This window comes from Typopeltis vanoorti, chromosome 5, assembly GCF_054136105.1.
Source record: "Typopeltis vanoorti isolate ZY-2024b chromosome 5, IOZ_Tvanoo_1.0, whole genome shotgun sequence".
In the NCBI taxonomy this organism is placed as follows: Eukaryota; Metazoa; Arthropoda; class Arachnida; order Uropygi; family Thelyphonidae; genus Typopeltis; species Typopeltis vanoorti.
In genome coordinates, this window is record NC_143553.1 from 22,842,994 (window position 1) to 22,870,226 (window position 27,233).

General features: G+C 37.1%; 1 protein-coding gene across 2 annotated transcripts in view; it reads left to right on the top strand.

Annotated features, from left to right (window-relative positions):
* Positions 1–27,233, top strand: part of LOC150106264 (uncharacterized) — a 379,399-nt gene that overhangs the window by 301,399 nt on the left and 50,767 nt on the right. For both annotated transcript variants that reach the window (XM_090393059.1, XM_090393060.1), the window contains one exon: positions 14,708–14,811. In XM_090393059.1, the coding sequence (XP_090249185.1) occupies positions 14,708–14,811 (104 nt within the window). The remainder of the gene's footprint in view (positions 1–14,707; positions 14,812–27,233) is intronic.

A 27,233-nucleotide genomic window follows, 5' to 3' on the forward strand; every position in this document is an offset into this window, starting at 1 on the left:
AACTCCATTTCCTTCCTCCCATGTGTCCTCTCTTCCTTCCAATCTCTGTTCCATAGTTGAAATCCCCCCATAATAATTACCTGTCTTCCACTCATTGAGTCTATTTGCCAATGCATACTATCTCCATCTTTTCCATTCTCCTGGTCTATAGCAGTATCCAACTGTATATTTTGTTCTGCTGGCCTCTATCTCACACCAGATTGCCTCGAATGTGCTATTTTCGCTGTCTTGCAGTTGAACTTCTGCTCTCTATCTGCCCTGAACACACTATGTCCTTCACATTCTATCCCACTAACTATATCATCTTCTGTTAGCCATGTCTTACTAATGCCAATAACCTTTGGCCAGGATGAACTAACCAATGCCAAAAATTCCTCCTGCTTGTTCTGAATGCTCCTGGTATTAGTGCAAAAGCCCCTTAGGTCCACTGCTATCTTGGCACTTTATACTAAGTATCCCATTCTGGTTTGTTAACTTTGGCATATTATACATATTCTTACTCAACTGACCACTGATGTCTGCATATCCACTCAACATCTTCTCCCAGCCCCCCTAAAAGCTTTAGTTTCCCTGATTCTGCACATCTACTTTCACTTCATTCAACAATTTTTCCAGTCTCTGAACACCAAATCCATTGAAATGCAGACCATCCTTCTTGTATCAAACTCACTCCACACAACTCCTCTTGCCTCTGTATTGAGTCATTCACTATTATGGCCCTTCTTCTTAACTCTGCTCTGTCATACTATGGCAACAGACTCACTATCTTAACTCTCTCACTCTTTTCTTTTGATACTTTAATTCTTTCATGTCCTCTCTCGTGCCATACTTTTCTCCTTTCTCCATACTATTATCCCTATGTAAATTAGAAAGCCATCGATCCTGCTGCTGAATATGATTCTTTCTTATTCTAAGAGGGCTGTAAAAATTCTGAAATAATAAACAAAAGAGAGCAGTTACGTTAATTATTAATCCATCTTTTTCTGATTGACTCTAGCACATCATCTTTCATTTTCTACTGTATGTATTTTGTACAAATATATGCATCTTATCTAATCATCTGCCTTTCACAGTTCAAGCCCAAACTCATTCACTAAATCTGATATGGTTATTATTATTATTGTCATTATATGGGTATCTCCATGGTGTCAGAAGCCTCATCTTGGTAGATCCATTATTCACACAATATCTATCCTTAAATTCATTCGCTGACAAAGCATTCACAACTACTTCTGACACCCTTGCTAACCATGCCCTTACACAATTTCCATGGGTATTGAAAAAAAATTTTTCAGTGTCAATGCTATAAAGCCTCGTTAATAATTTATATGCTTCTATTATGTCTCCTCTTTGTCACCAATCAGCTAGTTTTTGAAGCCAACAAGCTATCACTCTACTCTCATAGGTACGTATTCCACAGACCTGCCACAATCTTTGTCAATCGCCTCTGGATCTATTCCACTGCCTCTTCATCCTCACAGAAGCTGTGTGTCCAGATCTGTATACAGCATTCCAGATGTTGCCTTGTTAAAGCTTTATGTAGGGGAACAGTTCCTTCTCTATCCCTGCTTATTAGTCATGTAATCTGACATGCTGTTTTGGCCACCTTCACTATGTGCCTTCTGAACTTCAACTCCCTGTCCACAATCCCCCTCCCCTACACACACACAAGTACCTGGCCTTGTCAATTTCTTGCAGTTCACTTCCATCAGGAGTATAGTATAGTATACAGCTTGTGATCTCTTCTTCCCATAGTGTGCATTGTCAGCCATTTATCTTTGTTCATATTGCTAGTCTATTTAATTCTTCTTTCAGGATCTCTGCATTGCTTTCATTTACGATTATCCTTGTCATCATGAGCAAACAACTGAATGTTTCCTGTCAGATCATTTCCCTGTATCATTAAGATACAAATTAAATAATAAAGGATTAAGTATACTGAGCCCTTTCCTGGACTGAACTCCTTCTTAAACCACTATTTGATATCTATCCATCAGTCACCATCTAATCCAAATTACCAAATTCACATTTATCTCCATTTGCTCCAATTTATTCAATAAGAGTTTTATATGAAATTTTGTCAAATGCATTCGAAAAGCCTAGCAACATCACCAAATAGCCATTTCCTTTATCGAACTCCATTATTGCTTTATTATAAAAAAGTAAGCAAATCACTAAGGTAAGACCTACCCTTCAGCAAACCATGTTGTTCCTTATAGAGTATCACATTCCTATCCACCCAGTTCTAAATTTTATTATTGTTATTATTATTAATGTCCAACCTCAATGGAGTCAGAGACTCATCGTGGAGGTACATGCTAATGATATTTTACTCAGTCATTTACAATGTCTAGTTTAAACAAGATTATCATTTCCTGTAAATTCTGATATTTCCTATTACAAAATGTACTGCATGATTATTATGCATTTATAACAGCCGAATAATCATGCAATGTCAGATACCTTTCTGCATCATAAGGTACAAGTGATGTGTAATTTTTTTTTTAATAGCCAACATTATACTAGTCATTGGAAAAAAAGAGGTCCTCTTTCCACCAAGTGCCTGGCTAGAATTTTCCCCTTATTAGCAAGCCAAGCCACATGCAACTAGCTGCTGAGTTTGCCTTGGTTATATGCATATATGGTAGTGCAAATTTGAATAGGACACCAAAACTGAATAATTTTTTTTCAGTACTGTGATTAGCAGTCAATTTTTGTGTGAATCATTTCTAATTGGGCTCTTTTAAACAAGTAAAATTTCAGGTGAGGATCTGATAAATCAACTATTTCCTTGTATATATAGGAAATAAAACAATAAAATTTTAAACACACAGTAATAACTCTTGGCAGTTACAAAAATTTATTAAAATAATTAAATATGTATGTCATCTTTCAACAATTTCTTCAGTACCTTGACCACCACTCCTGATATGCTGATTGGCCTATAATTTACTACTTCCTTCTGTCTTAGAGCCTCCTTTATGCAGTGGGTCTTTTTTTGCTCTTTTTCCACTCCACCTCCTGAGGCTTATTTTTATTTATTTTTAATTCTTCACATTACAGTACCTTAATGCTAGGGCAATTATATAACTAGGACACATTAACTGCATGTGCACACACACACACACATAGTGTGCATACTGTTGATGCATGTCAGAGCATAACGAAAGGTATCTTGTTCATCATTTGCTGATGATGGAAATATTAGTTGCATCCTCCATGTAACTAATATTTCCTTGAAGGGTTTAGAGGGAAAGTGTTTTGATGTCTCGGGAACTAAAACCCAACACCTGTGCATCCGTATAGGATGCACAGGTGTTAGGCTTTCACACACCACATCCCTCTATTTCAGATGGTTATAGTAAAAGGAAAAAAAAAGCTGGTAGCAAGCCATTTTCTTCTAAACAGTGTCTTTTAATACCTGGATTAGAAGCACAATAATCTATCTTATCTTTATTTGCTCAATCAAGATTGGTCCTATCAACAGACTTGGATATCCAGGACAACAACACTGCCATCTCTTGATGCCAAAAGATCAGATTTTCTTATGCCTACCTCAGTCCTGTTATTTGGTTCCTTTTGACTAACCATTCTTTCTGTTCTAGTTGATTTTTTATGATGGTGCATATTGCATCATGTTGTTTAACTCTAATGTTGTGGATTCTAAAACAAGATTGAGATATATGTGTCAGTCTTTCTGACACATCCGGCTCTACATGTAGTGTCTATATTATGCTTACCACAGGCTATATGAGCCTTGGCAACAAGGGCATTTATCCTTGCTCTGGTCAGATCTGTATACTCCCAACCAGGCAACATTCTTGTTCCTGCACAGACCTAAAGATGTTGAAAAGGAACATTCTCCAAGCAACTGAAGGGCTTCCTGTCGTCAACTGCGAGATATAGAAGTCTTTCCCATCTCTTCCTTTCGAGAGTTAGAAACAATATTTATTCCATTATCAAAGGTCCACTATCGTGTTTTAGTTAATTCTTGTTGAATCAAAAGAGTTTCAAAGGCAGTTACAGTAAAAGGTGAAGATGAATGTTAGAGTTTATTTAACCTCAGATATTTTAAGTGAGGAACCATCCATATCATTGGGAATTCCTAATCCACCAGATTTAATCGCTCTATGAAGATAAGCAACTGGAATATCATGTGGTAGTCTCAAACAAGATCTAACTGCTTGATGTACTGGTTTATTTAGTCTGTTTAGGATAGTCAGTTGGTTTTCCTAATACTAAAGAATGGAATAATTTAGGTAACACAAATTGATTTAATAACGCAATGCATTTCTTAGGCATCAATGGAGTTTTACAAAGCTTATCCAGAAATGTTGAAAATTGACTCAACATAGGTCATGATCCATCAGTGAAAACATTAATCACAAGTACTGTCACTCATCCAAAATACTGATATGTTTAAGAGGATAGTTGGAAACATTAAAGATATAATTCTGGATTTTCATTTTTCTGTCATGACTTGATAGTATTAGGGTGATGGTAAAAGACTAGTTTTCTTTAATAGCAAGACCTTTAGGAGTAAAATACTGAGCAGCATGATCTAACAACTTCTGAAGACCCATCTTAGTTTCAGCGACAAGTATCAGATGACTATCTGCCATTCCTTCGCGTTTATTTGGCATCCATTCAAACTAAAACCATTATATAGTGGCATAAATGAAAGAAAGTCACCAGTAACAATATTAAAGATACGTGATGACAAGAGATCTCCTTGTCTAATGCCACATACTTAGGAATAGATGATGTTTTTATCTCCAATACTAATTGTAATGGATGACTCACTATATAACTCAGAAATATAATTTTTAAAAAGAACAGGACAACCAATCCTTGAAAGCAATTCAAGAATAGCAGTATGGGCAACACTGTCAAAAGCTTTCTGTAAATTCAGTGAAACAGTCATAAGTGAAATTTGCAATTGACAAGCTTCAGAAATGAAGGTAATTAATATATTTTTGGTACATCCATCAGCAGGAATGAAGGTTGTGTTGCTTAACATAATGAGGAAATATTTTTTGTAAATGCTTTAACAATATTTTGTGGACTAGTCCAAGAAATATAGGAGCTGTAGTAATGGGTCTGTATTGAGACGGATGAGTAGCATTTGATTTTATAGGAGTGGAAATAGTCCTTGACTGTTTAAGCAATGGGAGAATATGATTAATAAACAAAAGAAGATTCAACATGTCCTGCATGATCTTGGGGGGAATATTCTTCAACTTAACTCCTGAAAAACCATCAGGGTCAAGAGCAAAATTTTCTGGAAAGACAGTTTTAATTTCTGATTGTTAAATCATATAATAAAGACAATCTGAATGCAGTGAAGAATAATCAGAGCTGTTAGGCTTGAAATATGGGTGGTGAAGCAGAGAATACTTGCCTCCGAAATACTGAAAATCTGAAAACTGATCGGAAGATGGGTGATTAGCTTCTACTTCCAATATTCTTGCCAACGTACCTCTATTTCGCCTATAACATAAAGAGTTTGGTCAGTGGAGCTGATAATTCCCTTGCACATTGTCATAATACTCAGGCCGTTATGCCATCTAATCCTATGGCTGTGTTCACATTGAGATTCTGCAATACTCTAAGCACCTCCATTTCTTCAGCCTCTATTTTCCCATCAATGTCACATCTAGCATTGCAGCATCACTACCTAGATGGTATACTCATGTAAAATGCTCACTCAGTAAGTCAAATTTTTGGTTTGCTTCTGTTCCTTCCCCACCATCAGCTCTTTTTAAAGTCATCCTTCCATATTCATTCCTTTTTTTAACATTCCATGTAGTAAAAGAACTCTTTAGGATTTCTTTTGGCCTCATCAGCTAGCTTTGTCATAATTAGCTTTGGCCTTCTTTACCATACATGTCACCCTTCTTTGCCTGTGCCTTGTACTAGTCATGGGGATGCTGATCACTTTTTTCTTTATAGTACCTTCACAAGTTTTTCTTTATAACTCCTGCTTTAAGATGCTATTCATTCATCCACCTATCTGATTTATCCTTCTGACTCTGAATATATATTCCCCTTGACTACGTCTCATGTGCCACCAACATCCCTCTTCCTCCAAATTCTTATTCCTTGGCACTGCTGAAAGCTGACTTCTCATCTTGTTATAATCACCTGCTTTGTATTTTCAAATATATCCCTTCTTTCTTTCTGGTAATCTGGTGGCCTGTTACGGTCCCTTCCCATTTTTTTCAAAGGTCGTTCTCTATTCCTTCTCCCTTGAGGTCTATCTCTCTGGTGAGTCTTCCTTTACTCATTCTTGTCTCCATTTCTCTCTCTATATAAAAATCAACGTAGTCTAAGAATATATCGTTTCTTAACAGAAAATTCTGCATTCCTGACAATCTTGCAGGTCAAGACTGCGTGGCAATTTTCACCAAGCAGAGGCAGCATAGCTAGATTAGTTATTACTATTAAGTTCTCTGATGCTGTGATCAGATCTAGCACACTCTCAAACTTCATATACTCTCCATTACATGCTACCTCAGGTAATTATTTCTCAGCAGCTGTATAGATTCCATTTCCTTCCTTCCCTGTGACCATACCTCCTCCTAATCTATGTCCCCATAGTTAACCCCCCCCCCATTATAGTTACTCAAACTACACTCATTCTGCTAATTTGCCATTACATGTCATCTACATTCTCCTTTATACTCCTTGGATTATGGCAGTAACCATTTGCATATTTCATCTGGTTGAGCTCTATCTCTCACCAGATAGCCTTAAATGAATTGCCCTCAGCATGTCCTCCTGATGCACTTCTACTCTTTTTGGCTTCAATTAATTGGCTGTCATTAGCAACGATCACACTAACACCGCCAATCCTGTTTCTTCTGCCCTCCCTGAAGATACTGTATCCTTTACATTCTGTTCCTATGACTGTATCATCCTTGGTCAATCAGGTCTCACTAATGGCTATAACTTTTGGCCAAATTAAGCTAACCAATGCCCAAAACTCCTCACCTTTATTTTGAATAGTTCTAGCATTAGTACACACTAACTGCAAGACTGATCTTGGAACAATATTTCTACTTATGTATTTTCTTCAAGCACAATCTACAAGTTATATTTGAATTAACAAAATTCTTCTTTCTTGTCAGCTTTGTTCCCTTCAAGGGCTGTAAAGTTTAATTCTTTGGAATGAGAAGTCCTCAACATAGTAGTTGGAAGAATCGTGGAAGTTGGAATTGTGTCAGTGCACCCTTCATTTGTAACAGAACTGCATTCATTTTTCATCATGATGAGATGAATCTTTATATGGACTTTTTCAATTGAATGTGAGTTATCTGATGTCATACAGAGGCAGCAGTGGCTTTTATTTCAGAAACATAAGTTTTTGTTTATTCTGTATACATGCAAATTAGCCACAGAATATACATAAAAAGTGACAAATACAATTAACGGGCAGTAGATGGCGGTGTAATGTGGATGGCATTGTGTGGTGTAGAGTGCCTTCCACAATCATTGATTCTTACTCAATGGAGGTGTTGCTTAATAATTTTTTTTTAATTGATGTAATATACTGAAGGTGTGGTCAGCAAGGAAATGAGAGTAAGGGTAGAGTATAGTGAGTGCAGTTATTATGGACCTTGAAATCATAGGAATATAATAAAGATCTGTATTTAAGTTTTGTAAATCTGGAAAAGGCATATGACAAGGTGCCAAGAGAAAAGCTATTCAATTGAAGGAAGTACAGGAAAATGGTTTAATGTTAATTCTGGTGTCAGACAAGGATATACATTATCTATATGGATCACATTATGAAGGAAAGTGGTATTAAACCTGATATTATTATTATCCCAAGGCCACATGGAGTCAAAGACTCATCTAGGAGGTCCTTTTGTCATACACACACAGCTCATCATACAGCACCGTAAACACACTCAAATTCTCTGCAGACACCACATTCTCGGGCAAGGCATTCCAGTCATTCACAACTCTTCATACAAAAAACCTGCTTCTCATCCTCCTGATCTCTCACTATTTGCTGTAAAACCTCTCCAACATTGATCCTATAAAAAACCCCTTACCAACTTGTAGGTCTCTATCATATCACCCCTCCTCCTATCCACTACACTCTGCAAATTGAATATTCTCAACCTTTCCTCATATTCGACATTCCAGAGATCAGAAACTACTTTAGTCAGTTGCCTCTGGACCCTTTCCAACATCTCTTCGTCCTTTTGAAAACCAGGTGATCAAATCTGGACACAGTAGTCCATGTGTGACTTAATCAAAGTCTTATACAATGGAACAAGAATCTCCTTACTTCTGCAAGTCAGTGTCCTCCGCATCATTCCCAGAATTGTTTGTGTTGTCCTCACAATTTTGTAACGTGTCCTCTAAATTTCAGATCCTTATCCACTATCACCCCAAGATTGCTTATTTCTTCCACTTCCAACAATATATCCCACCAAGCATAAATTCTACATCCCATCTTTGTTTCCCAAATTTTAAAACATTACATTTTGCAACATTGAACTCGCATCTTCATTTCCGTGCCTGTTCACTCAATTTATTCAAGTCTTTTTGTAAGGCCACAACATCTTTTCCACTCTTCATAGTTCATTCCAACTTTGCTTCATCTGGAAACAATTGAATATCGCAATCCAAATCTTCACCAATATAATTAACGTACAAGTTAAATAGCAATGACCCTGAAACAGATCCCTGAGGCACACCACTAGTGACTTCCCTCTTCCTAGATATTGCTCCCCCATACACAACTCGTTGATACTATCAGATAGCTAGTCTCCGATCCAATGCACTAATCTAATATCCAACCCATCTGCTCTACTTTGACTAACAACTTATCATGCAGTAATCTATGAAAAGCCTTTGCAAAATCTAAGTATACTACTGTGTATCCCTCGCCTCTGTTCAAGGAAGTCGTCACCTTATTGTAATAAGTAAGTAGATTACTAAAACATGACCTCCCTTTAGCAAATCCATGCTGTTCATCAAAAATAATACCATTGTTGTCAACCGAATTCTGGATCCCAGTTCTCACCAGCTTCTCCAACAACACAATCTTGCCCTCCTTCCACTCCTCTGGAACTTGACCCAGTGCAAGACTCATATTAAAAAAAAAATGTCAAGGCAGATGTCAACTCCCTGGCACATTCCTTCAGAATATGTGGTGATATATTATCAAGTCCAACAGCCTCATTAACATCAAGTTTGCTCAGTTCCCCATACACCTCTTGTTCATTTACATATCAAAATTGGAAATGTTAATCTCAGCTCTTTACTTTATGCGGATGATGTTGTACTTCTAAATAAATCCAGAACAAATCTGCAAAATTCCCTCACTAAATTGAATAACTGTTGTATTAGATATGGTGTGAAGGTCAGCAATAACAAGACAATGAAAATAGGCTGAAGCATTGAAAATATCAACTGCATTGTGAATGGAGAACCTATAGAACAATTAAAACATTTTAGCTACTTAGGCATGATTTTTAGTGAAGATGGTAAATTAAATATGGAAATAGACAACAGAATCAACAAAGCTGGTATGGTAAGAAGTCAGCTGAATAAATTATATGGACTAAGAGAGAAATGAGTCAAAACACTAAATTTGCTGTATACAAGATAGTGTTCAAACCAATTTTAACTTATGGATATGAGAGCTTAGTTAGAAATAAAGCACTTGACCAAAGAGTAGAGACTGCAGATATTAGAGTCCTGAGAAAGATTTGCGGCATGAACAGATGGCATCAATGGCAATATCATATTAAAAATGAGGATATTAGGAAAGAACTTGACATTATTAGCATCCAGAAATGTGTTAGCAGAGCTAATCTCAGGTGATATGGTCACTTAAACAGAATGGGTGAGGAAAGATTAGCAGAACAAGTGTTCTACGTAAGGTTGGCAGGAAAAAGACCCAGAGGAAGACCAAGATATAGGTGGATTGATACAGTAAAAATTGCCTTAGAAGACAGACATATAAGATCTGATAATGTTGAGGTCTTGACACGTAGCAGATTGATTTAGAGGAAAATTGTAGATAAGAAGTTAGTGGTCTTATTATTTAATTGTTGGAAGTCTTTTCATATAGTACTATCATATCCTGTACACCTCTTGATGGTACATTAGGAATTTGATGATGAGTACTGTGTTTCAGAGAAAAACAAATTGCAGACACTTTAGTAGTATGTGTGGGCTCTCCTTTGACTGCGATACACTTTTCACCTTTGCAAATATGCTCTTCCCTAGTTTGTGACACTGTTATCTTAAACGATGAATATGCCTTTGGATTGCACTTTCTTCAACATGACAGCATTCATTTCATCCCAAAGTGTATTATTTTGGATTGTGACTGGTATGCTATCCGACTCAGTCAGTTTTTACCACATCATTTTCCTCAAATCATGTTGAAAGTGAAACTTAGCTTTCTCTTACATGTGTGAAGCCATTATTCGAAAAATGTAGTATGTCTGATATGCATGTCTCTGTTAAACAACTAGTGACTAAAGACATGAATCTGTTCTATAAAGTTGTCACAATTTGGGCAGCATTGCATTATTTAGAAGTTAGCATTTCATTCTCTCAGGTAATACAGCGAAGGGTTCCCATATTGGGGGAAAGAGTTCCAGAACATATGCCTCATACTGTTTTTTTCGGTTGGGATGGAACATTCATATAAGTTGCTGTACTACCACTTGCTCATCTGATCCAAAAAGAACCTCCGTAGATCAGTCAGTATAGACTATGCCCTCTGGTTGGAAAGACCTGGGTTTGATTCCCATTCATGATGTTGAAGAACCTTTATCTGGTCTCTCTTGATGAAAGATGAGTTAGCCAGTCTCATATTGAAGCTTGGAGTTTTTCACCTGGTAACTCTGGTTTTTTGGCCACCAGAACAGGCAAACCAGTTCCATGAACACACATGGATTGCAGTCAGGAATACTTAAGAAATGGGCCTTCCCAGCCATTGGCCTAATTCATCAGCTATGCTGGTCCCGAGCCCAGATAAAATAGGAGGGATTGAGATGGTGCTATACCTCCCTTTAAAAGTGGCTCACGGCCAATGTATCATCATACAAAATAAATAAATCTGATCCAAAAAATAATATACTCAGTCATCACTCAAAATCATGATCTTTCAGTGTTTTGTGTACGTCATTATATTATACTAGTGTAATCAGCATTGCTGATTTCCATGGTTGATGTTTGGCTTATTTGTAGATGTCCTTAGAAAATCAAGCCGTGCAGCTCTTCAGCTGATGTTTTGTCTTACTGTCAGTCTGAAAGCCTCTGTAGAGTCTTTAAATTCTTGGTTGATTAATTATATGTCAAAGGCTATTTCTTGGCTGAAGTGACACTCTCCTATTTCAATATTTTGATGTCTTGGTTTTGGGTTATGCAGTACTTTACTAATATTACAAAGTTAAGATGGTATCATCTGATAATACCTCTTACAAATTCGATGAGTTCTCCATTTGCCATGAACAATATACATTTGTTTGTCATCTCTAGGGTTATATCTGTTTACTTTGTGTGTAATTTATTTATTAATTTGAATCCCACCTATGAAAGGTTGCAGATCTGTTGTACATCGGAACTGTGAACAGACTAAGGATTGCAAACCATGTTAATTTAAAATATTTGAAGCCTACAGTAAGTAGAGTGGAAATCTCACAAAAATGGACAACTACAGAAATCATCTGACAACAACATTTTTCACAAACATCTATAACACAGTGGGATTTAAATCCATAGCCTGTGTGGAGAGCAGAGGCACTATTTACTTAGCCAACTAGTCCAGCAATATAGGTCATGTAATGATAGATATATACTTCAATTTGTTCGTTCTAAAAGAGGAGGTGTGTGGGAAGCAATTTATCGTTTTATGCAATTACTGTGTATTACACAGGCCTGCAGAATTCGAGTCATGAAAAGTTGTCCGGAAACTATTAACTGTTTCTGATTTATTTTTGACGGCTGATTTCAAATATCTCTTCCATTTTTCTCTCACGTAAGGATTTTTCACAAAATTGATCTCAGTATTATGGTAAAATAGCTTTAAAATGCGTTATATTAAGTAAAATAACAGTATTTAAAATTTTTCGTAAACATTTTTGGAATGAAAGTATTGGAAAAAAAATTTTTAATTAAAGTAATTAAAAATTAATCTTTAGTGCATACTTTATATTTTGTTGTGGTGTCTTTTTCTTTTTCCTTCAAAGTTTGTTTTTGAACTTTTTCTGTGAAATTCTTTTCCCAGGTTGTCTCTGTTCAACAACCAGCAATAGTCCACCATCATGTTGACATTCCACCTGCCCTGATACCTTCTTTCCATCTCCTTGAGGTCTTGGTGGAATCTCTCCTTGCTCTTTGCTGACAGTTCCCAGATTCTTGGGAAAGTAGTCAAAATGAGAGTTGAGAAAATGCACTTTTAAGCTCATGGAGTCTCCAATCCTTGAATTTCTGTAGCATGTTTTCTACAATCATTTTATAGTTGGGGTCCATGTGATTTCCTAAAAATTTGGTTACCACCTCTTTCAAAGCTTTCCATGCTTCTTTTTCAACAGTTGTCATTTTTTCTTCAGTTTATCCTTCATAAGTTTCTTGATGTCCAGACTGATAAAAAAAAAAAAAAACTTTTTTCAATTTTGCTGTAGATAATCCTGGAAATTTTGCACAGATGTATTTAAAACACTCTCCTTCTTTCAACAAAGCCTTGACAAATTGCTTCTTCAATCCCAGCTTTATGTGAAGTAGGGGGTAAAAGGATTTTTTCCCAAGCAACCAAAGTTTTGTGTAACACATTTTTACTTCCAGGTTCTAATGTGACTCTTTCTGGCCATTCCTTCTTGATCCAGTGTTGCTCTCGATCTCGGCTGTCCCACTCACACAAAAAGCAGGAATATTTGGTGTATCCTCTTTGTTGTTCCAAAATCATAGATATGACTTTAAGATCATTGCAAACTGTCCATCCATGATCATTGTACTTAAGTTTGCTGAGAATGAAGGCTAAATTTTCATATTGTTCTTTCAAATGCACGGAATGTGCTACTGGTGACTAGTGGCACATTAAATCTTCACATTAACTTAGAAAATATGCCAACTTTCAGAAATATGTGTGTAGAGGCTTAAGTGCTGTGAGGACATCATGTTGGAGGCTTAATGGATTTTTTACAACACTCAAAAAGAATTAAAATAGACTTTAATACTTCCTATATTTCGTCCTAGTCACTAGGACATCTACGGGGATTACAAAAAAATTAATGTAACATATGCACAAATAACAAACAATACTAAGCCCAACCACGTGGGTGACACTAAAGTCCTATCTAGGTAGAGCGCCCTCTAAGGGCAGTAGTAGGTGGCCTGGAATGTAAGGTTGGAACCCTGGTGATGAGTGTTTCCCAAATCTTCGGAAGCTTAATGCAACCATATTTATTGAGATTTGGTTGGTTTTTGAGAGCTGCTGCTGCTTCTAAGAAAAGTCTCTCTTTCTTGAATTTGCTGTGGTGGAGCATGGTGGTTTTCTTCCATGATACTCTGTGGGTGGTGTCCAAAACATGGTCAGCCAAGCCTGAATGGTGATCTTTCTATGAAAGATCAGCTCCCTCCTCTCTCTCTGCCTGGAGTTTACAAAGTACCCTGTTCCTGTAAGCTGGCGTACTTTGGACAGACAGGCAGATCAGCATCCATCCGTCTAGAGGAACACAAGTCTTACATCTTCAAACACAACTATGGCCATTCAGGCTTGGCTGACCATGTTTTGGACACCACCCACAGAGTATCATGGAAGAAAACCACCATGCTCCACCACAGCAAATTCAAGAAAGGGAGACTTTTCTTAGAAGGAGCAGCTCTCAAAAACCAACCAAATCTCAATAAATATGGGTGCATTAAGCTTCCGAAGATTTGGGAAACACTCATCACCAGGGTTCCCACCTTACATTCCAGGCCACCTACTACTGCCCTTAGAGGGCGCCCTACCTAGATAGGACTTTAGTGTCACCCATGTGGTTGGGCTTAGTATTGTTTGTTATTTGTGCATATGTTACATTAATTTTTTTGTAATCCCCGTAGATGTCCTAGTGACGGACGAAATATAGGAGGTATTAAAGTCTATTTTAATTCTTTTTGAGTGTTGTAAAAAATCCATTAAGCCTCCAACATGATTTCAGAAATATGTTAACCTTAGTAGTCAACGACTAAAGTTCAACCAAAGAATCACACAAGAAAAGTGTCTGTGACAACAGGAAAGTCATCTGTTATCTCGGCGAATCATATTCAAAGTAGCCACCTGCACTTTTATCTGCATTCCTCCCTCCCTTTCCTGTTTTAAGAATGAGAAGTTTCTTGGAAATTTCTTTATTTACCATAAAAAGCACTTATACAACTAATTAGCTGTAAATAAAGGAGAATGAAAATAAATACGAATGTGCTGAATTTAAATCCAAATACTACTAATATAAATTATAAAATTAGAAATTGGGTAAAATTGATGGGTGATGGAATTTTTTTTGCTATTTCTTTCTGAATTCAGCACTTCAAAATCTATAAGAATCAATTATTACTTCTTAGACAACTTTTCCATTACAGGCCTGTGTTACTTGAGCAAGTGTGTGTGAGCAAGAGGAAGGAAGGAAGGAGGGAGACCATAATTACACATTACATTTCTCTTTATCTTTACATACTCTGATTTGATTTTCAGTTAAAAAACTTGCTGAACAGTATGTCACTAAAGAAGAAAAAAAGACAAAGAAAAAGAAAAGAAAACAGAAGGAAATTCGGGAAGACAATGAAAAAAAAAATGAGGTAATTTTTTTTCTTAATTTTGAAAAAGGACTCATTATAGTCATTATTTTAGTAAAGAAGCATCTGAAAAACATTTATTTTTGTGGCCTGAACTAAATATAAATTTAGTTCAGGCCACACTAAAAAAATTTATTTTTCTGAACTAAAATTGATCATTTATGATGTGAACATCAAGTTATTTGACCTTTTCAAACTCTTTCATAATATCCAAAAAAGTTATTGCTTAAGTGTCGATTTTTTGCAGCTTCACTAAACATCAGTTATGTAAACATCATAACTTTAATATTCACAAAGGCTGAGAATTGATAATTCTGATGTTGATTATCTGGGATTTTATTTACCATCTGAGCATAGAATTTCCCACCCTTATATCATACCATTCCAGTTAATTCTTCTCTGGAGCTTCCATAGCTCAGTTAGTATAGGCGAAACCCTTTGGTCAGAACCACTTGGGTTTGATTCCCATCGGTGAAGTGAGGAACCTTTATCTGGTCTCATTCGACGAAAGGTGAGTTAATCAGTCGCATATGAAGGTGGAGCCCCCCCCCCCCCTCAGTAACTTAGATTTTTCATCCCTCAAAACAGGCAAACTGGTCCTGTGAACACACGTGGCTTCAGTCATAAAATATACTACAGCAAGGAAGGCAACAGGAAACTACCTTGCTCATAATCATCTCCCTAGTATGCAGATGATTATGAGCTGGTGCTACTCCCACCAGCCGTATGGCTGAGGGAGTAGGATAGGATAATTCTTCTCTGATCCTGTTGGTTCTGTGGTTGTGATAAAGCAACTTATCTTTTGTTGTTAAAGATAACCAAATTTAGTATGATGAAAGTAATGCATGTTCAGACATAATACAGTCATTCAGCTTTCAATGTAGTAAATCAACAGAATCAAATTTATGGTTAGTGTTTGATTTTTTGTGAATAAATATCTACAAAAATTACATTCATTGGAATAACTATTACTTTTCAGCTCCACCTGCACAACAAACTTGCTGAAGAATGAGAGAAACGAAGGCCTCAAAAGATAAAAGAAAGAAAAAAAAAGTATTGAATTATTTCACTGTCCTCTCAGAACACTTTAATTTAGGTCACTAAACTCTCGTTAATAAACTTAATAATGTAGTACTCTCTTAGTATCCTATGCACTTTCCCTGGAGAGTAAATATCAGAAAAATTGATGATGATGAACTCTCCTTTGGGGTGGGGAAGTCTACATTTTCTTCAATATGGTTGTCTGACTGCAAGGGTTTTTATACTGTGTGCTCGTAGTGTCTAGGATACACTTGTTGGCATTTGGACTCCAAGGTGAGATGTTAATCAGAAGATTTTTTTATTATTTTTTTAATTTTATTTTTTATGTTGGGCCCATATACAGGAGGTTGGCTGGTCAACTTATAGTACGTTAGTACTGTGTATGGGTGATGGTTTTGAAAGGAGAAACTTGTTTACATTTGATTTGAATGCCTGTATATTGTATTCCTTGGGAAATACATCAGGGGGGGAAACTGTTCCACAGTACTGCAGTAGCAGGAATGAATGAGGAGGAGAAGAAACTTGTTCTGTGGGTTTCAAGGTGTACTGTAAAAGGATGTTGGGTGGCAGCTGTACGTGTTCCAGTGGGCTTAGTACAGGGTGGGGAAATTATTGTTGCTGTTTCAGATGAACCTTTCCCGTGAAAGTATTTATAGGATATACAGATTGCAGAGACCAAAAGCGTCTATGTGAAAGTGTGGGGAGCAAGTTGGTGAGGGATGGGTCATTTATTAGTCTAATTGCTCTCCTCTGTATTGAGTCAAGCATTTTGAGGGAACTTTTTGGAGCCCCACTCCAGATGTGAGAGCAGTATTCGAGAGCTGGGAGGATTTGCGACTTGTATAGTGTTAACAGCTGTTTAGTGGTGGAGTAGCGTCTTGAGCGAAAGAGAAAAAACCTAGTTTTTTGGAAGCTGAGGATGCAATGGTGATGATGTGTTTATGCCAGGAGAAGCTTGATGCCGAGAAGAGAAATTTCATCTTGTCTGTGAATTTGAGTGTTATCGAAAACAATGCTGGGGGAAAATGGTTCTTTTTTTGTGAGAAATAAGACAGAACTGGGTTTTACTAGTGTTGAAGTTGACAAGGTTGTCTGAGCCCCATCGGAGGATGACTTGGAGGTCGGAAATAGGGGCAGTGGTGGTTGATGTTCTGTGGGTTGAAGTGAGTTGTGTAGGGTAGGGTTTGTCAAAAGAAAGGGAGGAATGTAGTGTGCTGTCATCTGCAAAACTGTGTATTGGGTTAGAGGTCAACTGAAGTAGGTCATTGATATATAGAAGGAAGAGGGTTGGTGAGAGAACTGAGCCTTTAGGGACCCCGGCATTAGTTGGATGTGAGAGGATAGGGAGCCATCTACCATCACACATAGTGTGTGTCCAGATAGGAAGCTGGCACTTCATCTGCAGAAGTCCTGAGGCAGTCCAAATGATGGGAGTTTGCTTAGTAAGCCTCTGTGCCAGACTCGGTCAAAGGCTTTGGAGATATCAAGTACAACTACTTGGGATTCGCTTAATTTCTCCATAGCGTTTGTCTAGTGATGTATGAGAGTAGATCTCCTGTTGAACGGCTTTGGCAGAATCCGTACTAGTGGTCGCTTAATAGCCAGGTACCTTCAAGGTAGATTAGGATTTGAGAGTTGATGATTTTCTCCATTACTTTAGATAGGACTGAAGTGAGTGAGATATGGCGGTAGTTAGATGGCAGTGATTTATCACCCTTTTTAGGAATGGGTTGAATATAGGCCAGTTTCTAAGTTTTGGGATATATACCAGTGGAGTAAGAGAGTGTGTACAGGTGACATAGGATAGGAGTCAGTTCAGATGCACACACCTTCAGGTTAATTGGAGGAATTCCGTCTGGACCAGGAGACTTTTTTGTGCCTAATTTAGACAGCGGGTTTGTGATGTCTTTTTGGCAAAAGGATATAGGGGGCATTGTATGTTGGGCAGTTGGAATGACTGGAGGGGATTTGCCATTGTCAGTTATGTGTGCATTGGAGGCAAAGTGTGATGCCAGGAGGTTAGCTTTTTCTATGGATGATATTGCAAATGAGCCATCTGGGTATGATAGAGGTGGGAATAGTGTAGGGCAAAAGTTACGGCCAATCGCCTTGGCAAGGGATCAAAAGGCGCAGCTGCTGTTTGGACAGGCTGTAAGCTTCCTGCTTTTTTTGCCTGTTCAAAATCTGTTTTGGAAGTATTGATAGTTTTCTTGCATTTGTTCAGGCTTCAGTGTAGGCATTGAATGCAAAGAAAGAAATTGAAAGGCAAAGAAGATGCTTCCGCCTAGCCAGGGCCAGTGTGGGCTACCATCATTTCCCAAAACTAAGCCATTTCTAACATGAAGCAAATGGCTGTGCAGCTGCACCGTACCTGAGGGACAGTCACTGTGGTTAGTCTTCAGATAGGGTACCATATCACATTGTTGTTTTAGAGTTCTGTGTCATTTAGTTTGAGAGGCCTTGCCAAGGGCTGTTCCACCATGCTGCTTTTGGCCTGAGGCTGCTTAACTTGCTTAGCTCACAGACGCATTAAAGATATCTGACAAGAACAACATCATAAACAAACTCATAGGCACAACTTGAGGTTGTAATGCCTTGACTCTCAGACCTTACTCTTGTCTTCTCATTTGCAGAGTCTTAGTTCTTGTGGACACCAATGCTTAACATGAGAACCACCTCCACTATCTTGAAATCTATTTCTCTCTGATAGTTACCTATTCTTTCTCACATGCTTCAGAAGAGACAGAGCTACCATCAAAGAAATAAATAAAATCAGAAATAATGTGTACCTTTCTATACAACATATATCTCCACTTCCAGCCTTACCTCCAGTTGTCCCATCAGGTTTGTGGAAATACAGGTGATATTCCCCAGGACTGAAGGAGAAAACTCTGGAACGAACTACAACTACAAACAAGTACCTGATTACAGATCCAACTATCAGACTTCTAAATTTCAGTCTGTCTCGATATCTGGGGAAGGAGTGTTGGAAGTTTTCCCCCCCCACTTGGTCAGACTATTTACTTCAGGCGCAAACTTTGTTTGCTTACACTTGGATAAAGGATTAAACTAAATTTTTTATAGAGGAAGGAGTGGGGGGGGGGGCAGTCATCAGTGATATGATGTATAGTCTATCACACACACACACACACACACACACACACACAAAAGGGTGACTGACTGTGAGGTTCCTACAGATGTAATAAATGGGCACAGCATCCTTGTCCGCTTGTTTAACTGGCTCCAGAGATGTAGATGTGATAGTCTGCATAGCAGACTATGCATCATATCACTGATGACCCCCCCACACACACTCCTTCCCTGGAGGTCTCAAGAACTTGCATATACTCCACCATAGTGCCATTGATTGGTAAACTGTCATTCTATATATAGTTTTGCTAATTCATTTCTTTAATTTTTCCCTGTATGCTAAATAAATAAATGAAGAGGTTTTATATCACTGGTGAGTATTTGTTTTTCGCCATTTGTGCATGATGAGACAGGATGTTCAAAAAAGGTATGACCCCATTTAAGGTATCTGTATCATCATTATTTTTGGTGTGTTTGTGATTTTTGTTAATTTGAGGAGAGAGCCCTGCACATCACAATAGTGGGTTCAATCATCATGATGATGTACAGAAAAATTGTAAACTGTTGCTCTGCAAAGAGAATTTTGGTGTTATGGTGATTGAAAGATACCAACTACTCAAATAATTTACCATTCACAGTTTGAGTCAGGATCATTTGGTGATTAGATACATACATGGAAACCCCAACAATTTGGAACACATAAAACATTGAGTGTGAATGAAAGTGTTCAAGATTCTACAAACATCCATAAGAAGAATTTCTGTATGTACTACTGTGGGTTCATAAATTTTATGTTGAAATTGAATATTTTTCTTCAGAATAATCATGGATGAAGCTTTCTTGAGCTAAGTGGCCTGTGTTAAGTATAACTGCAGATATTTTTGTGGAAAACACAGAATTCATTCTAGACTACCAATCACTCAAAAAAGTCATTTTGGTGTGATTGCTGGAAATGATTGAGCCACACTTTTTCAAAGATAGAGGCGCAACAGAATAATAATTCAAAACTTATTGTGCCAGATTTAGAGTTGTTAGGTTTAAAGAATATGTAGTTCCAACAGAAATATGCACACGCTACTTGAGAAATGATAACCAGGTTGAGAGGGATATTTACAAACCACAACTTCAGAATATGGAGATCTTGTGGTTTGTTGGTTCCAGTTATTTTTGGGGGGGGGGGGTTTAAACAGCATTTACATGAAGATTGTAAATACTGTTGATGGAGGAAATGTTCCTGCAAACAAATCAGCAACACTAGGAAAATGCAATAAATTCTACACAAAGTCTGGCAGCCACTTGTTTTTGACATTTTCTGAACACAAGTTTATGACTTGAAAAATTATCCCCACCCGTGTAGTATTTATTATTATTATTCATTCAAAAATAAAAATAAAACATTAAAAAAATGGGGATGACTTTCAGGAACACCCTATATTTTAAGTTCATTTTGCATTATAGTTGACAAGAAATTATATGTTTGTTTTTTATTCTTTACCCAAGTATGTGCAGAGAAGTTTACATGTGAAGTATTTTCAGAACTAGTCTAATTGTGTATTATGAGTTACTAAGGTAGATAACGTGAAACCAATAGCCAAAAGCTATTGGCTTCATGTTATCTGCCTCTGTAACTTATAATGAAAAAACTCTTTTTGCAATTATCTCTAATTGGGAATATTTGGTACTGCACAAATTGTATGTACAAAATATCTGACTTCAGCACTAATTTCACCAAGGTGAAATTAGTGCTTCCTGGGTTTGGCCCTTCCATTGTTATTTTTGCATTATGGAATACTGAGGCAGTTAATGTGAAGTCAACATCTTCTGTATACAAGTAGACTAGTTGTGAATATATTTCATGTACAAGTTTTGTTTGCTTGTTCTTGGGTAAATGATAAAAAAAATTAATCTTGTTTTTATCCATGTAATTTATATTATGCTTTCTAACTCAATGGGAAAACCTTACTCAAGTTTTCTTGGAACTAAAATTCTTTATCTTATTTTTCATATTTAGTATGAATGCTACACAAATAATAAATTTTAAATATGAAATAATTAATTGGGAGTGCTTAAGGGTCAAAGCTGCATAACTGAGAGGAGACCTCCACATAGCCTTTAAAGGAATGCAGAGAACCGACCAGGGTTCTGACCTAATGTCCAATCCTCACCTTCTCATGATGCACCCTGTTGGGTATCTACCTGGATACTGAACGAACGAGGATGGGCTGGCAATTTGGGATTTAGCCGACCAAATTGTATTCCTATTGGTTAAACCAAAATACAAAATGATGGTACAACATGACAAAATTTCATGCCGGCTGGGGAGTTTGCCAGTTAAACAAGGCCCCCGTTGTTTTCACCAGGGAACCAGGGCGAACAGCGAAAAGTCAGCTACTGGAACAAATCTGAAAACACACCCCAACTCAACATCACCAGAGTTAAATAAAGATCAGTACTATCAACATAAGAAGCCTGAATGGCAAAGAAAGGGAGCTAGCTGAGGAATTAGATAAGTATCAGATTGACATAATAGGGGTGACTGAAACAAAAAAGACCAAAACTGGTGAGCTCTTTCTCAGCAATAAATACAAAATGTTATATTCAGGCAATGACAATCAGGGAAAAGAAGGCGTAGCCATAGTATTCAACACAAAATATGAAGCTAATCTTCTTGAATGGTAGGCAGTCTCAAGTAGAGCGATGTGGGCAAATATCAGAATGGGGAAATGGACGATGAGACTTATTTCTGCCTATGGTCCCACAGAAGGTTCTACTAAGATAGAAGTAGAGGAATTTTTTGATGCTTTAGAGAAAGCAACTGACACAATGAAAAAGGAAAAGCGGGTCCTTGATGGCGATCTAAATAGCAGAGTAGGAAATGATTGTCAGACATACAAAAATATTTTGGGAAAATTTGGAGAAAAGAGCAAAGCTAATAATAATGGCAAATACCTGTCTGCTCAGGACATGGATTGGTTATTACTAACACCATGTTCCAACATAAAAATGTGCACAAATTCACATGGAGAGAGAAGAAGCAAGGAATAGGAAAAGTCTCATTGACTATGATATTGTTGATAGTGATGTTTTCTCAGGGAGAAAACATCACTATCCTCTGTACACCTGAGAGTGTACAGAGGATTTGTAATTGGAAGTGAACATTATTTAGTCTTGAGCAGGATAAAATTGAATTTCATAATGAAAAGAATAAAATATAAGAAAGCTTTAAAGCGAATAAAAGCTGAGCAGCTCTCGTAGACTAAAATACACAAAGATTATTGAAGAAAAATGAAACAGTTTGAGAACAGGAACCAAACCTTGGAGATTCAGTGGCAAGGATCGAAGAAAACCCTGATTAACTCAGCCAGAGAGGCATGAGGTGAGGTTGTCTGCAAGGATAGAAAAATCAGAACTCCATGGTGGAGACAGGAAGTTAAAGAGGCAGTGAAGGAAAAGAAGAAAGCATATCAAAAGTTCCTGGCAAATAAGTCAGCTTGTTCTCTTAGAGAATATAGAGACAAATGTAAGAAAGCTAAACACTGTGTACAACTAGCCAAACAAAAGTCATGGGAGGACTTTGGCAAGAACGTAGAAAATAAATATCAAGAAGGTGGCAAAATATTCTGGCGGTTGTTGAAGAAGCTTAGAAATTGAGGAAAGAGTGCTGTAAAAGGAGTTAGATATGATAAAGGTGACATGAAAACCTTGAAGTATGGAGTAATTACTTCGAAAAATTGCTAAATGAAACAAGCAGTGATAGCACAGTGATAAAAAAAAAAACACTGAATAGGTATACAGTCAGTAATATATAACCATATTTGAAGTAGAAAAAGCCATCAAAGGCTTGAAATGTGGAAAGGCATCAGGAGTAGATGATATTCGACCAGAAATGCTGACGTATGGTGTTATAAAAGTCTTACAGTGGCTGCACTTGCATAGTTCAGAAGGCCTGGACAGATTGATGAATTCCTGATGATTGGAGTAGAGCTCTAATAGTACCCATATGTAAAAAGGGAAATAAAACTGAATGTGAGAATTACAGAGGTATTTCCCTACAGTGTTCCTGGCAAGATCTATGCAAGTATACTTTAGAAACAGTTGAGAAGAATTGTGGAAGAAAAAATTGTGGAAGAAGATGATTTAATGAAGAACAAGCTGGATTTAGACCAAATAGGGGCTGTCAGGATCAGTTCTTCACTTTACGACAAATAGTTGAGAAAGCAGGGGAATATAACAAAGATCTCTATTTAAGTTTTGTCGATCTGGAAAAGGCATATGACAAGATACCAAGAGAGAAACTGTTCAATACGCTACTGTTATATGGTGTCAATGGAGCATTATATCAAGCAATACTTAGTCTTTATTTGAGTTGTCAGTCAGCAGTTAGAATTGAAGGAAGTACAGGAAGATGATTTAATGTGATTTAACATTGTGTGAGACAAGGATGTGCATTATCTCCTCTTATTCATTATCTATATAGATCATATTATGAAGTAAGGTGGTATTAAACATGTATCAGCATTGGCGATGTTAATCTCAGCTCTTTACTTTATACGGATGATGTTGTACTTCTAAATAAATCCATTACAAAGCTGCAAAATTCCCTGACTAAATTGAATAACTGTTGTAATAGATATGGTGTGAAGGTCAGCAATAACAAGACAATGGAAATAGGCAGAATCGTTGAAAATATCAACTGCATTGTGAATGGAGAACCTATAGCACAAGTAAAACATTTTAGCTACTTAGGCATGATTTTTAGTGAAGATGGTAAATTAAATATGGAAATAGACAACAGAATCAACAAAGCTGGTATGGTAAGAAGTCAACTGAATAAATTTATATGGACTAAGAGAGAATTGAGTCAACAAAACACTAAATTTGCTGTATACAAGATAGTGTTCAAACCAATTTTAACTTATGGATATGAGAGCTTGGTTAGAAATAAAGCACTTGACCAAAGACTAGAGACTGCAGATATGAGAGTCCTGAGGAAGATTTGGGGCATGAACAGATGGTATCAATGGCAGTATCATATTAAAAATGAGGATATTAGAAAAGAACTTGACATTATTAGCATCCAGAAATGTGTTAGCAGAGCTTATCTCAGGTGGTATGGTCACTTAAACAGAATGGGTGAGGAAAGATTAGCAAAACAAGTGTTCTCTGCCAGGTTGGCCAGAAAACCACTCAGAGGAAGACCAAGATATAGGTGAATTGATACGGTACAAAGTGCCTTAGAATAGAAATATGAGATCTGATAATGTTGGAGTCTTGTCAAGTAACAGACTGATTTGGAGGAAAATTGTAGATAGCAAATTAGTAGTGATGTAAATTGTTCATGTAGTACTATCATATCCTGTTCACCCCTTGAGGGTACATGCAGAAATTTGATGATGATGATGATAATTAATAGTTTCATTTACGAGGGTGGTCTGAAAAGTTCTCTGCCTCGGCAAAAGATGGCAACACTATTAGCAAAAATTTTTTTTCTAAGTTGGTACAGCTGTCTGAAGCAAAAATGTTGTCTGTATCCCTTGAAATGGATAAAATTGAGTTTTGTGCAGTTAAAATTCTTTGTAAAAGAAGGTTTAATGCCAAAAGAAATTCATTCGAAGTTCATAAAAGTTTATGGGCTCTCTTCTCCTTCATTTTCGCCATTTAAGAAATGGGCTGCCGAATTTAAACATGGCTATACCAGCCTTGAAAATGATCCATGTGATGGACGTTCAAAAAGTGTAACAACACCAGAAATCATTGATCAAGTGCACAATATGGTATTGGATGACTGGCGAGTCAAAGTGCATGAAATTGCTGAGACTATAGGTATTTCAAAAGAATGTGCAGGATATATTTTCATTGAAGAGTTGGAAAAGAAAAAGCTTTGCTTAAGGTGGGTGCTGCGCTTGCTCACAGCAGATCAAAAACGCACTTGCGTGAAAATCTCTGAACAGTGCCTGGAGCATTTTAACAAGAATAAAACGATTGTGTGTCTCGATTTATTACTACAGATGAGAATTGGATTCACCATTACATACCAGAATCCAAACAGCAGTCAAAACAGTGGGAGAAGCTGGTTGTTCAGCGCCATAGAAGACAAATTCAGTTCCATCAGCAGGAAAGGTCATATCTGTGTTTTGGGATGTTAAAGGCATTTTGTTTATTAATTGTTTTGAAAAGGGTAAAACAATAACTGAGGAATATTATTCGGATCTTTTAACACATTCCTTGGGCATAGTTTGTTACCACACGCCAAGCACTTTCACTCCTTCAATGTCATTACGAATAATCTCGAAGCCGGCTGTAATCGACATACGCGAATTGGCAGCGAACGTGTTAACCAGACTAGACAAAAAATTTGTGAGAAAAGACCCGATTTGCAGAAGAAAAAAATAATCTTTTATATGGATAATTCATCTGCCCACAAAGGTGTTTTGGCAATGGGAAAATTAAGGGATCTGCACTATGAATTGTTGGAACATCCACTGTGTTCCCCAGATTTGGCTCCCTCTGACTTCTATCTCTTCCCAAAACTCTTTCTCGCTGATCAGCATTTTTCTTCGAATCAAGAGGTGATTGCAGTAGAGGGGTATTTTGCAGAGCTCACTGAGAGCCACTACAGGGCCGAATAATGGCACTGGAGTATCACTGGAATAAAGGTATTAGTCTTAAGAGAGATTATGCTGTAAAATAAAAATAATTTTGAAATTATAAATTCTTTTTTTTTTCTTAGAACATAGCTTAGAAATTATGAATTATTGGAATTAAATTATATAATTCACTTTTCTTTGACACTGTTTTGACATCAGTGGCATGAATCTCTGCTACTGTCTTGTGGAAAGAAAGTCAAAAAATAGCAGGGTATGTGGATTTTATTTGATTTATTCTTTATTTAAATTTTCTGCTTGGTTTTCCATTAATAACTTTTAAATTCAATTAGAAAACTGAAAAAAGTGGGAGAACATTGCCAGTTGTTGATATACCACTGAATTTGTCTAAAGAATCTGAAATAGAAATATTTATATTTCTGTTTCAGCTATAAAAGGAATGTATACTTTTTTTACTGTTGCTACATTAGTAGGGAAGTGGTGTCATTGAAATGATCAAGCACTTAATAATGCTTTACTCTTAATAAAAACATGCCATTTAGAGATATACACATCATAAATATAATTTTTTCTTCAGTATAAAAAAGTTTTCCATGTTTTCTACACTGAGTGATCATTAATTACTGATTGCATGGAAAGTTGAAAGTGGAGCGATTTAAAAAAAAACACACATTCAACCCTAAGAATTATATATAATCTAAGCTCATCATTCTCAGTTAAAAAAATAATTCATACACAAGTTATGAAAGTCATCATCATCATCATCTTCCTTATACCCTCTTTTTACCTTGCAGTGTCGAGGGTCCATTGATCATCGGACCTCACTCTGTTTTTACAGGATTTTTACAGGTCAGCCTTATGGCCTGGTGTATCCTGTGGCCTGTAGTGTTGAGTTCTCAAGGCCAGTTTACATGCTTTGCGGGATGTAAAACCCCAGAATAAACTGGGGAAAAAACCCTGCTGTCCACGCCCAAGACTGGCTAACTTGGCTATGGCTGAGGAAGATCCTTCAGCTCCTCACGTCACCGATGGGAATCGAACCTAGGACACTCCTTCCCCAGGCATATGGTTGCGAAGCGCATAGCCACTAGGCTAACCGCACGGACTATGAAAGTTATGCGGAAATTACGCAGTTATGAAAGTCAGTTTTTTTAAATATTTTTTTTAAAGTAATCATGTTAACAGTATTCCAACTGACAACTCTGCAAGAATAGGCAAACACACTCATCTTTGCCTAAATGAGATATTAACTGCTGATATCTGCTTTGGATGTTTAACAATACTTAGTGGTAACAACAGTACCAGTTACTTCGTAAAGTATCAGTAAAGTAGTTGCCACTAAATGGAATATATTGTGGAATGTATGTGTCCCGGCAGTTGTATATGTGGCAGGTGAGAGAAGGGGAAATACGTATATGCACAAAATGCAAGCAATGGGAGGAACTTGGTGAGTTAGAGATGACTATAACTGACCTCGTTAAGTGAGAGGTAGGAGATTTTCCACGTAGAAAGATGAGTGGTATAATAGATGGCAAGAATGGTGAGAGAAATATGAATAAAATAATGAGAGTGGGGAGTATGGAAAAGTTGAAGGATTGTGATGTTTTCGGAGATGATCTCAATTGGGAGAATGAGAGTGGCTGACTTTCAGAGAGAGAGATAGATGAAAGAACAGGTGGAATGTCTAGG